The 15,733-nt window shown below is 41.7% G+C and overlaps 1 protein-coding gene across 3 annotated transcripts in view; it reads right to left on the reverse strand.

Moving 5' to 3' along the window:
- Nucleotides 1-15,733, reverse strand: part of PTPRQ (protein tyrosine phosphatase receptor type Q) — a 363,399-nt gene that overhangs the window by 13,129 nt on the left and 334,537 nt on the right. For all 3 annotated transcript variants that reach the window (XM_075600515.1, XM_075600513.1, XM_075600514.1), the window contains one exon: nt 12,877-13,012. In XM_075600515.1, the coding sequence (XP_075456630.1) occupies nt 12,877-13,012 (136 nt within the window). The remainder of the gene's footprint in view (nt 1-12,876; nt 13,013-15,733) is intronic.

Raw genomic sequence — 15,733 nt, forward strand, 5'->3', positions numbered from 1 at the left:
CTCTAGGTCCCGAGTAACTAGGTTGGTAAAGACTTCAACCTGGGGACATAATGACATAAAGGGGGTAAATTTACTTTTTGGTTTACAACTAGAGAACGGACCTTCTCTCTTATCAGGTGGACTTTCGTTTTCATCTAATAGTGACATAAGGTTCTGTACATTTGTCTGATCGGATGCGGCGAGGCCAATAGTGTCAATTTCACGTCTAGATTTTTTAGCGTGAAATTTATGCAGTAGCAGTTTACGGGAGAACAGATTTAGATCCTTTACCCACTCAAACAGATTAAAATCCTTGGTGGGTGAAAAGGATAGTCCCTTCTCTAATAGTGAGATGTGATCGCCAGTTAGATTAATTTTTGACAGATTAAAGATCTTTAATTTCCCGTCTTCTACTGCTATGGAGTTTATTTTCTGCGTTGGCTTTTGCCTGCTTTTTCCTTGGTCAATTGTTTTTTTGTTATTGCCCCCTCGTCTTGTTGGTCTCTTGCGAGGGGGTATTCCAAAAAAGCAATAGTATTGGTATCAGTTTGTGAGATCCCACTTGTAGAGGGAGATGGGGCAGACATTCTGGTTTCTGAACCACTAGCTGTTTCAGACTCTGAATTCTCAGCCTCCGAGGAGGAGTAATTGATCGTGGGCTGTCTTCTCTTCTGGGATTTTTTATAACTGTACACCTGATGTAGACTGTAATCTAGAGCATCCCTCTGAAATTTTCTGTGTTTCCTTTCTTTGATTTCATTTCTAAACTTATCAACTTCTCTTTGTAGTTTAGATTCCATATCATCAAAATCTTTGTGGGCTCTAAAGTCATCCAGTTTGCGTAATTGGATATCAAGTTCCTTTTGTATATTCAGTAACCTGGTCTGTTGAGTTTCAACCAATAATTTTATTAGGGACTGTGAACATGTTGATAGTATGTTCTCCCATTGCTGGGTAAACTCAACAGTGGTTATATGATACGCTGGAGAGAGGCCTATCCGTAAGCCCCGTGGAATCATATCTTGTGTATCATAATTCTGCAAACTAGAGACCTCCCACCAAGTCTGTGCTTGAGACTTGAATAGGCGATTAAGGATTCTGAAAAAATCAGTGATATTATCTGTGTTGTTGTAGGGTGTGTACGTGTTCTCCACAGAGAAGACTTTTTTTGCCTCATCATGCCAGGAGCTGGTATCCCAGCTGGTGGACAAAAAACCTGTCATATTTAGATGAATTTAACTAATAATCTCTTAATAGAGGTAGGAGCAAAATAAAGAAGAGGATTCTTACGTTCCCCTATAGTAAACACTAAATGAAAACCAAAGAAAAATATATAATGCTCTCTAAATCAAATAATGTGATGATAATATGGTGGTGCCTGAGCCGTCAAGATTGGCGGTGGGTGCAACTAATGAGCTGCACTAGACAGAATTGGTTTCAGCTGAGAAGTGAAAGCATATTTATTGCTAACACTTAGCAACTAGAAGCTCATTTCGTAGTGCACTCCTAGGCTTTTAAAACTTAACATTTAATTATTAATGGAGATAAAATAAGTTCTTAACACAAAGTGATAGTAATAAATACATATAATGTACAGTGGCGGGAGGGAATGAGGAGATGATAGATGGCCAAGGTATATAGTCTGATATACTGATGCTTAATTATACAGATCAAAAGCAGTGATACCTATTAGGCCTTGGTGGGAGAGTGGGTTACTCAGCTGGGAAAGCTCAAAAAATGCTTGCCCTGTGTATGTGTATTGTGTGTCATGTGGCATAGCGTACCGAGCACCCAACCTGTATTGATAAATAGCCCAAATCAGTGTGCTAGTCCTAAGTTTAATAAATATGATGTTATGGCTAATAAATGTAACCTACCATATTGAAACTGGTAGATATAATCACTGTATGTGCAACTCAATAACAGGTTGGTGGTACGTGGATTGATCCTGCGCCCAATGACATTTAACAATCACTCTACACAGATAGTATATACGGCAAGCTATTAATTAATAAAAGACCAGAATAAGCTGATGCTAAACACTCTGCTAAGTATTAAAGCAGTAAACAGATTTTTACTGTGGTTGTAAAGTAAGCCGTCAACAAATAATCAATACTGTAAATAATTGTCCTTGGCAAAGATCCCTGCACACGTAACCTTTTGACTAGTCATTGAACTATAAGTGCATGAATGGGTTTCAGTGTGTAGCAGATGCTAGCAGACTAGCAATGTGGGATAGAGCATACATGGAATCGCAACTAATTGCTACAAAATCCCTGCTAGCTGCAGGACAGAGTAACACAATGTATCACAGTATAGAGGCAGGCTGTAACAAAAAACCACTGAGCGAGTAGAGCCAGTTAACCCTGGACACGATCGCATTTAAAAGGAGCACCAGCAGAGACCACAAGCACAAAATGTTGATACTACCCGTCTCTCTCAATTCTCTCGCGCTGACGTCACCACGCCAAAACGCCCTACGCGTTTCCCTCCTTGACGGAGATTCTTCAGGGGCGAGTGATAACCAGCTGATCTCAGAAGCATGTTTATATAGCGTCATGGGCTGCCATAGCAACCCGCGGGCCAATAGAAAACTTACTCAATGCTTCTACTGATCAGTAGGGAACTGTATGTTTAGAACAGCAATGGTTAAAGGGGTACACACTAATTACAACAATAATAATGGCTAATAAAGGTTTAAAAGACTCACCAGCGTATGGGATATGAGCTCATGTATGAGGGCATGTATTAGACTTATTTGGCCCATACCAAATTAACAGATACTGATTGGCTGTTCAGTGATATGTGGCAAAACTTGATCATAGTGGGCTGGAGGTATTTAAACATGTACTGATGTAAATGCATATAAAACTTTGCTAGGTTCACGAATAAAGATGTATTTGCTTGCTTGCCAGTAAGATAGGGAGACAGTAAATAACAGATATATAGTTTATAACAACATGAGACAAATTATAGATAATTTGAACATAATGTCGATCTCCACAGATGATCAAATAAATGGAGTATATGTAAAACCCTCATTTAACCCTTGAGGGTATAGAGTTTTGAGTTTATATATCCATTCTGCCTCACGTTTTAATAGTCTGTTATTTATATCACCACCACGTATATTGTTTTTAAGGTGGTCAATGCCTATAAAAGATAGGCACTTAATGTCTCCCTGATGAATATTATTTACATGACGTGCAACTGGTGTTTCTAATTTGTTGTGGACCGAGTTTATATGTTCAAGTACTCGTTTTTTAAACTCCCTGATGGTTTTACCAACATATCTGAGGCCACACTCACAACTGATCAAATATATTACATTGATGGTTTTGCAACTTATATGGTGTCTGATATCAAATGTCACTGATTTGTCGTGAGATAAGAAGAATTTAGCAGGGTTGATATATTGACATGCTTTGCAGTTCTTACACTTGTGCATGCCCATTGGTGGAGGTGTTAACCAAGTAGATGATATGGCGCGTTTAAAGTGACTGTGCACAAGGCCGTCCTGCAGATTAGCTGATCTCCTGCTAGTGATACTTGGAGTATCTTTTAGGATTTTAACAAGGTCATCATCAGATCTTAAGATGTACCAATGTTTCATGAAAATCTTCTTGATCTCATGCCACCTATAATTATAAGTTCCAATGCAACGAACCTGTGTATTAGGTGATTTCATATTAGGACCCAGTAATTGTGCTCTGTCACTATCTCTTGCACGATGATATGCGTGTTTCAATGTAGACATTGGGTATCCCCTATCTAAGAACCGATCTTTCAGGTCTTGAGCCTGTATGTAAAATTCTCTCAATGTGGAGCAATTGCGACGTAGTCGCAGATATTGCCCAATGGGGATGCTTTTGACTAAAGATGGAGGGTGGTGGCTGGTAGCCGCCAAAAGACTGTTAGTGGCCGTCTTTTTTCTAAAGATCGTGGTTTGCACATTACCATCTGGGTCCTTGCTAATTTTCAGGTCCAAAAATGTTATCTCAGTTGCATTGTACTCAAATGTCAATTTTAGGTTCAAATCATTAGCATTCAATAGAGACACGAATTCAACCAATATATTTACTGGACCATGCCAGATCAATAGTATGTCGTCTATAAAACGAATCCACAAATCAATGTATTGTGTGTATTGCACCAATTTGTCATTGAACACATATTGATCTTCCCACCAGCCCAGGTATAGATTAGCGTATGTTGGTGCACAGGATGTGCCCATCGCTGTTCCCTGGGTCTGGTGGTACAGTGTTCCGTCAAATAGAAAGAAGTTGTGACAAAGGACAAATTGCAGAAGGTCTATCATAAATTTGTTATGATCAATGTAACCAGAGCCCCTTGTAGAGAGAAAATGGCTACATGCTTTAACACCATTACAATGGATGATACTGGAATAGAGAGATTCCACATCCATTGTGACAAATAGGGTTTGGTTATCACAATGGTTGGCATCAATTGTGATAACCAAACCCTATTTGTCACAATGGATGTGGAATCTCTCTATTCCAGTATCATCCATTGTAATGGTGTTAAAGCATGTAGCCATTTTCTCTCTACAAGGGGCTCTGGTTACATTGATCATAACAAATTTATGATAGACCTTCTGCAATTTGTCCTTTGTCACAACTTCTTTCTATTTGACGGAACACTGTACCACCAGACCCAGGGAACAGCGATGGGCACATCCTGTGCACCAACATACGCTAATCTATACCTGGGCTGGTGGGAAGATCAATATGTGTTCAATGACAAATTGGTGCAATACACACAATACATTGATTTGTGGATTCGTTTTATAGACGACATACTATTGATCTGGCATGGTCCAGTAAATATATTGGTTGAATTCGTGTCTCTATTGAATGCTAATGATTTGAACCTAAAATTGACATTTGAGTACAATGCAACTGAGATAACATTTTTGGACCTGAAAATTAGCAAGGACCCAGATGGTAATGTGCAAACCACGATCTTTAGAAAAAAGACGGCCACTAACAGTCTTTTGGCGGCTACCAGCCACCACCCTCCATCTTTAGTCAAAAGCATCCCCATTGGGCAATATCTGCGACTACGTCGCAATTGCTCCACATTGAGAGAATTTTACATACAGGCTCAAGACCTGAAAGATCGGTTCTTAGATAGGGGATACCCAATGTCTACATTGAAACACGCATATCATCGTGCAAGAGATAGTGACAGAGCACAATTACTGGGTCCTAATATGAAATCACCTAATACACAGGTTCGTTGCATTGGAACTTATAATTATAGGTGGCATGAGATCAAGAAGATTTTCATGAAACATTGGTACATCTTAAGATCTGATGATGACCTTGTTAAAATCCTAAAAGATACTCCAAGTATCACTAGCAGGAGATCAGCTAATCTGCAGGACGGCCTTGTGCACAGTCACTTTAAACGCGCCATATCATCTACTTGGTTAACACCTCCACCAATGGGCATGCACAAGTGTAAGAACTGCAAAGCATGTCAATATATCAACCCTGCTAAATTCTTCTTATCTCACGACAAATCAGTGACATTTGATATCAGACACCATATAAGTTGCAAAACCATCAATGTAATATATTTGATCAGTTGTGAGTGTGGCCTCAGATATGTTGGTAAAACCATCAGGGAGTTTAAAAAACGAGTACTTGAACATATAAACTCGGTCCACAACAAATTAGAAACACCAGTTGCACGTCATGTAAATAATATTCATCAGGGAGACATTAAGTGCCTATCTTTTATAGGCATTGACCACCTTAAAAACAATATACGTGGTGGTGATATAAATAACAGACTATTAAAACGTGAGGCAGAATGGATATATAAACTCAAAACTCTATACCCTCAAGGGTTAAATGAGGGTTTTACATATACTCCATTTATTTGATCATCTGTGGAGATCGACATTATGTTCAAATTATCTATAATTTGTCTCATGTTGTTATAAACTATATATCTGTTATTTACTGTCTCCCTATCTTACTGGCAAGCAAGCAAATACATCTTTATTCGTGAACCTAGCAAAGTTTTATATGCATTTACATCAGTACATGTTTAAATACCTCCAGCCCACTATGATCAAGTTTTGCCACATATCACTGAACAGCCAATCAGTATCTGTTAATTTGGTATGGGCCAAATAAGTCTAATACATGCCCTCATACATGAGCTCATATCCCATACGCTGGTGAGTCTTTTAAACCTTTATTAGCCATTATTATTGTTGTAATTAGTGTGTACCCCTTTAACCATTGCTGTTCTAAACATACAGTTCCCTACTGATCAGTAGAAGCATTGAGTAAGTTTTCTATTGGCCCGCGGGTTGCTATGGCAGCCCATGACGCTATATAAACATGCTTCTGAGATCAGCTGGTTATCACTCGCCCCTGAAGAATCTCCGTCAAGGAGGGAAACGCGTAGGGCGTTTTGGCGTGGTGACGTCAGCGCGAGAGAATTGAGAGAGACGGGTAGTATCAACATTTTGTGCTTGTGGTCTCTGCTGGTGCTCCTTTTAAATGCGATCGTGTCCAGGGTTAACTGGCTCTACTCGCTCAGTGGTTTTTTGTTACAGCCTGCCTCTATACTGTGATACATTGTGTTACTCTGTCCTGCAGCTAGCAGGGATTTTGTAGCAATTAGTTGCGATTCCATGTATGCTCTATCCCACATTGCTAGTCTGCTAGCATCTGCTACACACTGAAACCCATTCATGCACTTATAGTTCAATGACTAGTCAAAAGGTTACGTGTGCAGGGATCTTTGCCAAGGACAATTATTTACAGTATTGATTATTTGTTGACGGCTTACTTTACAACCACAGTAAAAATCTGTTTACTGCTTTAATACTTAGCAGAGTGTTTAGCATCAGCTTATTCTGGTCTTTTATTAATTAATAGCTTGCCGTATATACTATCTGTGTAGAGTGATTGTTAAATGTCATTGGGCGCAGGATCAATCCACGTACCACCAACCTGTTATTGAGTTGCACATACAGTGATTATATCTACCAGTTTCAATATGGTAGGTTACATTTATTAGCCATAACATCATATTTATTAAACTTAGGACTAGCACACTGATTTGGGCTATTTATCAATACAGGTTGGGTGCTCGGTACGCTATGCCACATGACACACAATACACATACACAGGGCAAGCATTTTTTGAGCTTTCCCAGCTGAGTAACCCACTCTCCCACCAAGGCCTAATAGGTATCACTGCTTTTGATCTGTATAATTAAGCATCAGTATATCAGACTATATACCTTGGCCATCTATCATCTCCTCATTCCCTCCCGCCACTGTACATTATATGTATTTATTACTATCACTTTGTGTTAAGAACTTATTTTATCTCCATTAATAATTAAATGTTAAGTTTTAAAAGCCTAGGAGTGCACTACGAAATGAGCTTCTAGTTGCTAAGTGTTAGCAATAAATATGCTTTCACTTCTCAGCTGAAACCAATTCTAATCTTAATTTCATCTGTCCAAAGAATGCTGTTCCAGAACTGGGCTGGCTTTTTTAGATATTGTTTGACAAAGTCTAATTTTTCTTTTCTATTCTTGAGGCATATGAATGGTTTGCACCTTGTGGTGAACAATCTGTATTTGCTCTCGTGAAGTCTTCTCTTTATGGTAGACTTGGATAATGATATGCCTAACTCATGGAGAGTGTTCTTCACTTGGCTGGATGTTGTGAAGGGGTTTTTCTTTACCATGGAAAGGATCCTACGATCATCCACCACTGTTGTCTTCCATGGACGTCCAGGCCTTTTTGCGTTCTTTTTTTCTCAGAATGTACCAAACTGTTGATTTGGCCACTCCTAATGTTCCTGCTATCTCTCTGATGGATTTTCTTTTTTTTATGCAGCCTAAGGATGCCCTGTTTCACTTGCATTGAGAGCTCCTTTGACAGCATGTTGTGGTTTCACAGCAACAGCTTCCAAAGGCGAATGCCACACCTGGAATCAACTCCAGACCTTTTACCTGCTTAATTGATGATGAAATAATGAAGGAATAGCCCACACCTGTCCAAGAAACAGCTTTTGAGTCAATTGTCCAATTCCTTGTGGTCCCTTGAAAAAGAGGTGGCTACATATTAAAGATATGTAATTCCTAAACCCTTTCTCCAATTTGAACGTGAATACCCTCAAATTAAAGCTGATAGACTGCACTTTAGGCCCATATTCATTATTTAACTGTAAATTGAATTTATTTTGGTACACAGGCAAAATAACAAAACTTGTATCAGTGTCCAATTATTTACGGACCTAACTGTATGTAGTCAGACTTACTGTCCCCACTCTATGGCAGGGGAGCGCAATCTTTTTTCCTTGCGCCCCCCCTCTGGCTGTCCTGCTTACTGCGTGCCCTCCTCCTTATCATGGTTCCTGGCGTCTGGGCGTCATGACGTCACGTTGCCATAGCAACGTGACGTCTCATGACATGCGGCATTGCCACGGCGATGCATCTCCAGATGCCGGCTGAACCAAGGTAAGTAAGGTTTACAGAGGCCTTCGCCGCTTCCCTGGCACTTAATTTAAGTGCCTTTGGGAAGTGTGCAGAGCCTCTGTAAACCCCGCGCCCCCATGCAGTTAATCTCGCACTACCCCTGGGGGGTGCTCGCCCCAGTTTGCGCACCACTGCTCTATGGGACCCCGGGCAGTGGGAAATCTCTCTGGGGGGGGGGGGGGGGTCCCATTCGGAAGACTGGACAACACGCAGGCAGCCGCGGCTTTTACTGTTCCTGGAGCTGAGGCATTTCTGTGTGTCCTGCAATCCTCATACCCTGCTGTCCATTTAGCTAATTTTACTTCAATTTAGGTAAAACATCTCAAATTGTCTGTGTGTCCTGCAATCCTCATACCCTGCTGTCTATTTAGCTAATTTTACTTCAATTTAGGTAAAACATCTCAAATTGTCTGTGTGGAAATCATCCCCCTATTGCCTTAATGTAATTCATCTTTCACACTTGTGCAAGACAACACCCACCTTTGAAAAACAATTTGGTTTAACTACCCTCACATGTGCTAATTAAGTTTGTTGTACCAACCAGGTGACTTTCTAAATGTATATAAGTAAACTTACAACAGCCATTGCTGCTTGCAGCCTTTGCTCTTAAGCAGAAATGCTTTTAAGTAGAAATCTTTCAAGTAGTGGAAGTTTAAAAAAGGAAGTTCAAAAAGAAGTGGAAAAAGTGGACACACTCTACTGCTTCTGATTCCTGCATTTGAACTACGCTGGAAAGGAGGTTATCATCCCACACTGCACATCTCAACACATTACTATTGCTGTGATGCCACCTTTACTTTTTATATTTACTGTAACCTCACTTATTTTCAAATTATGCACTTCCTTCCACCAGCCTCATGTCTCTAACTCTATTCATATTTCGCCATCTCTCCTTACTTCACCACTTCTCAGTTCACATGAACTCCTCTCTTACCTGCGCCCTCTGTCACCACACAGTTATGCCGCCTGCACTAAAACACACCCCTACAAATCATCCTCACACATTCTCTTTCTGTCCATGCTTCTCCTCCTTGCTTCTGGGGATATCTCTCCCAATCCTGGTCCCTGCCTTATTTCTACTTGCTCTCGTCCTCGCCTTCCACATGCAACTTCTACTCCTTCTGGTGTCAACCCCTCTAACCTCATACCCATCCCCTGCCACCCTCCCTCCTCTCTCCCTTTCTCCTGTGCACTTTGGAATGCTCGCTCCCTCTCTAACAAGTTCCTCTCTGTGCATGACTTCTTTCTCTCTCACTCCCTGCTTCTCTTTGCTATAACTGAGACCTGGCTCACTCAGTCTGACTCTGCTCTGGAAGCTGCCCTCTCCTACGGTGGCCTTTCCTTCTCCCACACTCCATGCCCTGATGGCAGGGGTGGAGGCGTGGGGCTCCTGCTCTCCTCTCTCTGCCGTTACAGAACAGTTTCTATTCCCCCCTCTCTTGCTTTTCCCTCCTTCGAGGCTCACACAGTCCAGATCTTCTCTCCTCTCCCGGTCCATGTGGCGGTCATCTATAGCCCACCTTCCTCTACTCATCCCCCTTCTGTCTTTCTCTCTCACTTTGAATCCTGGCTCTCTTTCTTTCTCTCCTCAGACTCCCCTGTTCTTCTCCTTGGGGACTTCAACTGCCACATTGATGACCCCTCTCTCCCTTGGGCTTCCCGCTTTCTTTCTCTAACCTCTTCTTTTGGCCTTCAACAGTGGACTGCAGCCAGCACCCACAAGGATGGACACTACTTAGACCTGGTTTTCACTAAAAACTTCTCTCTCTCCGACTTCTCCATTTCCCCTTTTCCTCTCTCTGACCATCACCTCATCTCATTTTCTCTCTCTCGCTTCTCTCCATCTCCATCTCCATCTCGCCCTCGTTTTTGCAGAAACCTGCACTCTATTAATCTACCAGCTCTTGATTCCACTTTACGCTCCTCCCTCTCCTCTCTCAGTTCCGCTTCAGACCCTGACAACCTGGTCAGGAACTACAACTCTGCCTTATCTTCCTCTCTTGATCTTCATGCCCCACTTTCTCTCTGCCGTCCTCGCCCTTCTAACCCCAGACCCTGGCTAAACTCCCACACACGCATGCTGCGTTCCTCCACTCGTTCCTCTGAACGCCTCTGGAGGAAATCTCATACGCTCGCAGACTTCATTCACTACAAATTTATGCTATCCTGTTTCAACTCTGCCCTCTTTCAGGCTAAACAAACCTACTTTTCATCACTAATCAACACACACAAGTCTAACCCACGCCGTCTCTTTTCTGTCTTTGACTCTCTACTCAGACCACCCTCAGCTGCCTCCTCTTCTTCATCCATCTTACCTCAGGACTTTGCTGACTTTTTTAAGAAAAAGGTGGAGTCCATACGGCAGAACATCCCATCTGTTGCCTCCTCCCATCCCACAATGCTTCCCAACTCTCCTCCTGTCTTTCTTGACTCTTTTTCTGCTATCTCAGAGGAGGATGTATCACTGCTGATCTCCTCTTCTCCCTCTACCACTTGCCCACTTGACCCCATTCCCTCCCATCTCCTAAAACCTCTTGCTCCTTCTATAATCCCTATGCTCACACAGATCTTTAACTCTTCCCTCTACTCTGGTACCTTTCCTTCATCCTTCAATCATGCAACCGTTATACCATTACTCAAAAACAGCAAGCTTGACCCTACCTGTCCTTCTAACTATCGACCTGTCTCCCTCCTGCCTTTTGCCTCCAAACTCCTTGAACGTCTTGTATTCTCTCGATTGCTACACTTTCTCAACACCTATTCTGTACTAGACCCTCTACAATCTGGCTTCCGCACTGCTCACTCTACTGAAACAGCCCTCACTAAAATAACTGACGACCTCCACACTGCCAAAGACAGAGGTCATTACACTCTGCTCATATTACTCGACCTCTCTGCAGCATTCGACACTGTGGACCACCCTCTTCTCCTTCACATTCTCCATACTCTTGGTATTCGGAACAAAGCTTTATCCTGGATCTCCTCTTACCTCTCCCATCGTACCTTCAGTGTCTCTTTTGCTAACACCTCCTCCTCCTCTATTGATCTCTCTGTGGGGGTAGCCCAGGGCTCTGTCCTGGGACCCCTTCTCTTTTCTCTCTACACACTCTCTCTAGGTGACCTAATCACATCTTTTGGGTTTAAATATCACCTCTATGCTGACGACACACAAATTTACCTTTCAACCCCTGACCTTACACCTGCTATACAGACCAAAGTTTCTGAATGCCTCTCTGGAATATCATCCTGGATGGCCATCCGCCGACTGAAACTTAACATGGCAAAAACAGAGCTCCTTATACTACCTCCCAAACCTGGCCCTACTACATCCTTCCACATTGCTATTGGAAATACGATCATTCACCCAGTAGCCCAAGCACGCTGCCTAGGGGTCACACTTGATTCCTCTCTCTCATTCTCCTCTCATATTCAAAACGTTTCTAAAACTTGTCGCTTTTTCCTCCGCAATATCACAAAGATACGCCCTTTCCTCTGTTACTCAACTGCCAAAACTCTGACTCAGGCCCTCATTCTCTCACGTCTCGATTACTGCAACCTCCTGCTGTCCGGCCTTCCTACCTCTCACCTGTCTCCCCTACAATCTATCCTAAACACTGCTGCCAGAATCACTCTACTCTTTCCTAAATCTGTCTCAGCGTCTCCCCTGCTGAAATCCCTCTCCTGGCTTCCGATTAAATCGCGTATCTCACACTCAATTCTACTGCTCACTTTTAAAGCTTTACATTCTTCTGCCCCTCATTACATCTCAGCCCTAATTTCTCGCTATGCACCATCAAGACTCTTGCGTTCTTCTCAAGGATGTCTTCTTTCTACCCCCTTTGTATCTAAAGCTCTCTCCCGCCTTAAACCTTTCTCACTTTCTGCCCCACACCTCTGGAATGCTCTTCCCCTCAATACCCGACTAGCCCCCTCGCTATCCACCTTTAAGACCCACCTTAAGACACATCTGCTTAAAGAAGCATATGAGTAGCACTGGATAATCATGGACACATGACACAAAGCTTGGCCCCCTGCAGACGCACTTACTAGTATTCCCTCCTACTGTCTCTGTACGTTCTCCCTACCTACCAATTAGATTGTAAGCTCCTCGGAGCAGGGACTCCTTCCTTAATGTTACTTTTACAGTATGTCTGAAGCACTTATTCCCATGATGTGTTATTTATATTTGTTATTTATATGACATGTATTACTACTGTGAAGCGCTATGTACATTTTATGGCGCTATACAAATAAAGACATACATACATACATACATTTCGCTTCGCATCCCGCAGCTCCAAGGATAGTAAATCGGGCTCAGTATGAAGCTAATAATCTTACTCAGTGATAATAATACTTACCAAGTTTTGTACCATACACATTCTTTCACTTCTTAGCTCTGCTACAAGACCATAAATGTCTACAAAATCATGGTGGTTGATGTGTTGTACTATATGATCCAATGCAACAAATACTCCTGTTCTTCCAACTCCCGCGCTGGAAAAAAAAATGAAATAAATCATTTATATCTGCAAAATAGAGTTTAAAACCGCAAAAAAAATAATATTAATATACACAATCTCCATATGTTACCAATATTTTGGAAATGTGTGAATAATGAAAATCAGAAAATCATATCACAAACAATGCATGTACTGATCTGTGTGACTGGATTACTGTTTGATTTTAAGTGCTGTTTGTACCAAGGGTGGAGTTAGAACCAGAAGGGAAAGGAAGTGCTGTGTATAATAGCAGGGGTGGCTGAACTTGAGAACAGTAAAGTGGGTTAATTTATTTTAAAATTGTGATGGAATTGAAAGTCTGTAACCAACGGTTTTTTTTTTCTTCTCCTGCCTGGTTGATCCTGCAGTGGGTGTTGTTTAGTTGATTGCTAACCTAACGCGCCTGGTTGGTGAGTGTGTCCCTCTTTAAAACAGAGGTTTGTAACGAATCCTGAGTGTGGGTGTCGTGATCTGTGTGACTGAAGTAGTGTTTCGTTTTAAGTGCTGTTTGTATCAAGTGCGGAATTAGAACCAGATATATTTTTAAGCCTTATCATGATTGTCTGGCAAAGCCAGTCAATCAAAAGATACGAACATCTGGTTGATCATTAGTCCAACCAGAACAGAGAAGGCTTAAAACAAAAATAACCGTAAACCAGAAATTAGTGCAACTGTAACATAAAAAAAACCAGTGCACTATAAGAGGAATTGCAACAAGGAAGGTGTGAAACAAGGTATAGTATATTGAAGGACAGTTCATTGTTTGCACTTATAACTCCATAGTTGGAGGAAAGGAGATTTCACAAGCAACAAAGGAAAAGGTTCTTTACAGTAAGGGCAGTTAAAATGTGGAATTCATTAACCACGGAGAGTGTGATGGCAGATACAATATATATCTTCAAAAAAAGTTGCACATATTTTTAGAAAGGAAAAGTATAGAGGGACATACCAAATAAGTAAACATGGGAAGGATGTTGATCCAGGGAGTAATCTGGTTGCCAATATTTGGAGTCAGGAAGGAATTTATTTTTCCTTTTACAGATATTATTAGATTATATTTCATTTCAATGGGGGTTTTTTTTTTGCCTTCCTCTGAATCAATATACTGTAAGTACAAATATAGGATAAAGTATCTGTTTTATAAATTTATCAGAGGTTGAACTTGATAGACGTACTGTATGTCTTTTTTTCAACCTCATCTACTATGTAACTATGTAATTCTCTTGAATCTTTTGATGGAGAATACGCGTAGTTTAAAAATTCAATTTCACAAATTCCATATAACATACAATCACGTGAAATGCAAATATCTGTCCCATTATTTGAAATTGTATAAAGTCCAAATCAAGCAGTACTTTAGCCCATATTTACTACTGTAAGTGTTGTCTTTTTAGCATTGTAAGGTGTCTTTGGGCATGACATTGCTTGGTAAACATGGGCCTCTTTACAGGGAACAATTCAATCAGCATGTACTGTACAAACCTTTTGACATATTTTAAGCTCTCTCCCTAACATCAGAGGACAGGCCTCAATATTTTTTTACATATTGTTTTTACGTTCTATTTTATCCTGGATACAATCTTCCAAGAGTTTCCTAATTTGGAGAAATATTGATGTAAAACATTTTTTGCAGTTACTTTTAAATATGATTGTCTGAAAACTGTTTTAGAACAAGTATAATTCATTTTCACTTGTTGTGAATTACAAACCTTACATATCCTAAATTATAAATCCATGTAATACTTACTATTTCTAAGTGATCTGAAGTGATGAGAGGGGTATAATAACTACAGTATGTTCTTTTTGACCTAATGGTTTATTTTCCTTATACAATGGTATTTCCATAACAAAAAGGTTTAGAGATTTTACAGTGTTTCCCAACTCCAGTGCTCAGGGAACCCCAACAGGTCAGGTCTTAAGGATATCCCTGCTTCAGCACAGGTGGGTCAATCAGCGGCTCAGTCATTTTGACTGAGCCACCTGTGCTAGAGCAAGGATATACTTAAGACCTGAGCTGTTGGGTTTCCCTGAGGACTGGAGTTGGGAAACACTGGTTTAGAGAGATAGACTGAGCCATGAGCCCACAGCCCTTTAACTCCCATATTGCCCTATGCAATGTTGTCTATCTAGCTTGTCCCCCCCCCCCTGGTCCCCTGTTGTCCCCTTACCTCTTGCTGTAGCTGCGACTGCAAAGGAGACTGGGGGGAGCATGGGGAGAGTGTGCCAGGGCTGCGGGCGGATTGCCAGTTGTTCAGGGAGGCGGCCTTAGCAGGGTGCCACCATTTTGAATATGACTGCGCATGCGCAGGGCAGTAGCGCATGCACAGAGAGAAGCCGCAAGGTGGCCAGCACACAGAATCTCAGCTGGGGAACTACAACACCATGTGAACCAGCCCAGCAAATAGGGCTCTAGGATTCCCATGCTCGCCGGATAGATACATTTCGCGCGCAGAGGAGCAAGCCAGTCGGAGCTGGGACAAAGTCAGGGTAGGTGGTATGTGCAGTGTGTCTGTGGAACCTGCACTAGGCCACAAACCCCTGTTAGGCCCCAGCTAGGCACCAGCGAAACCCCAACTCCCCTCAGCTTGTTGTTGCTGCAGGGACAGGCCCATAGATAAGGACACTGCCCTTGTACAGAGTGATGGACACTGACAGGACGTAGCTGCGCTCTGGCATCAGATGGTCTAGGACCAGATTGCCAACTGCAGAAAAAGAC

The sequence above is a fragment of the Ascaphus truei genome, chromosome 5 (genome assembly GCF_040206685.1).
Source record: "Ascaphus truei isolate aAscTru1 chromosome 5, aAscTru1.hap1, whole genome shotgun sequence".
Lineage (NCBI taxonomy): Eukaryota > Metazoa > Chordata > Amphibia > Anura > Ascaphidae > Ascaphus > Ascaphus truei.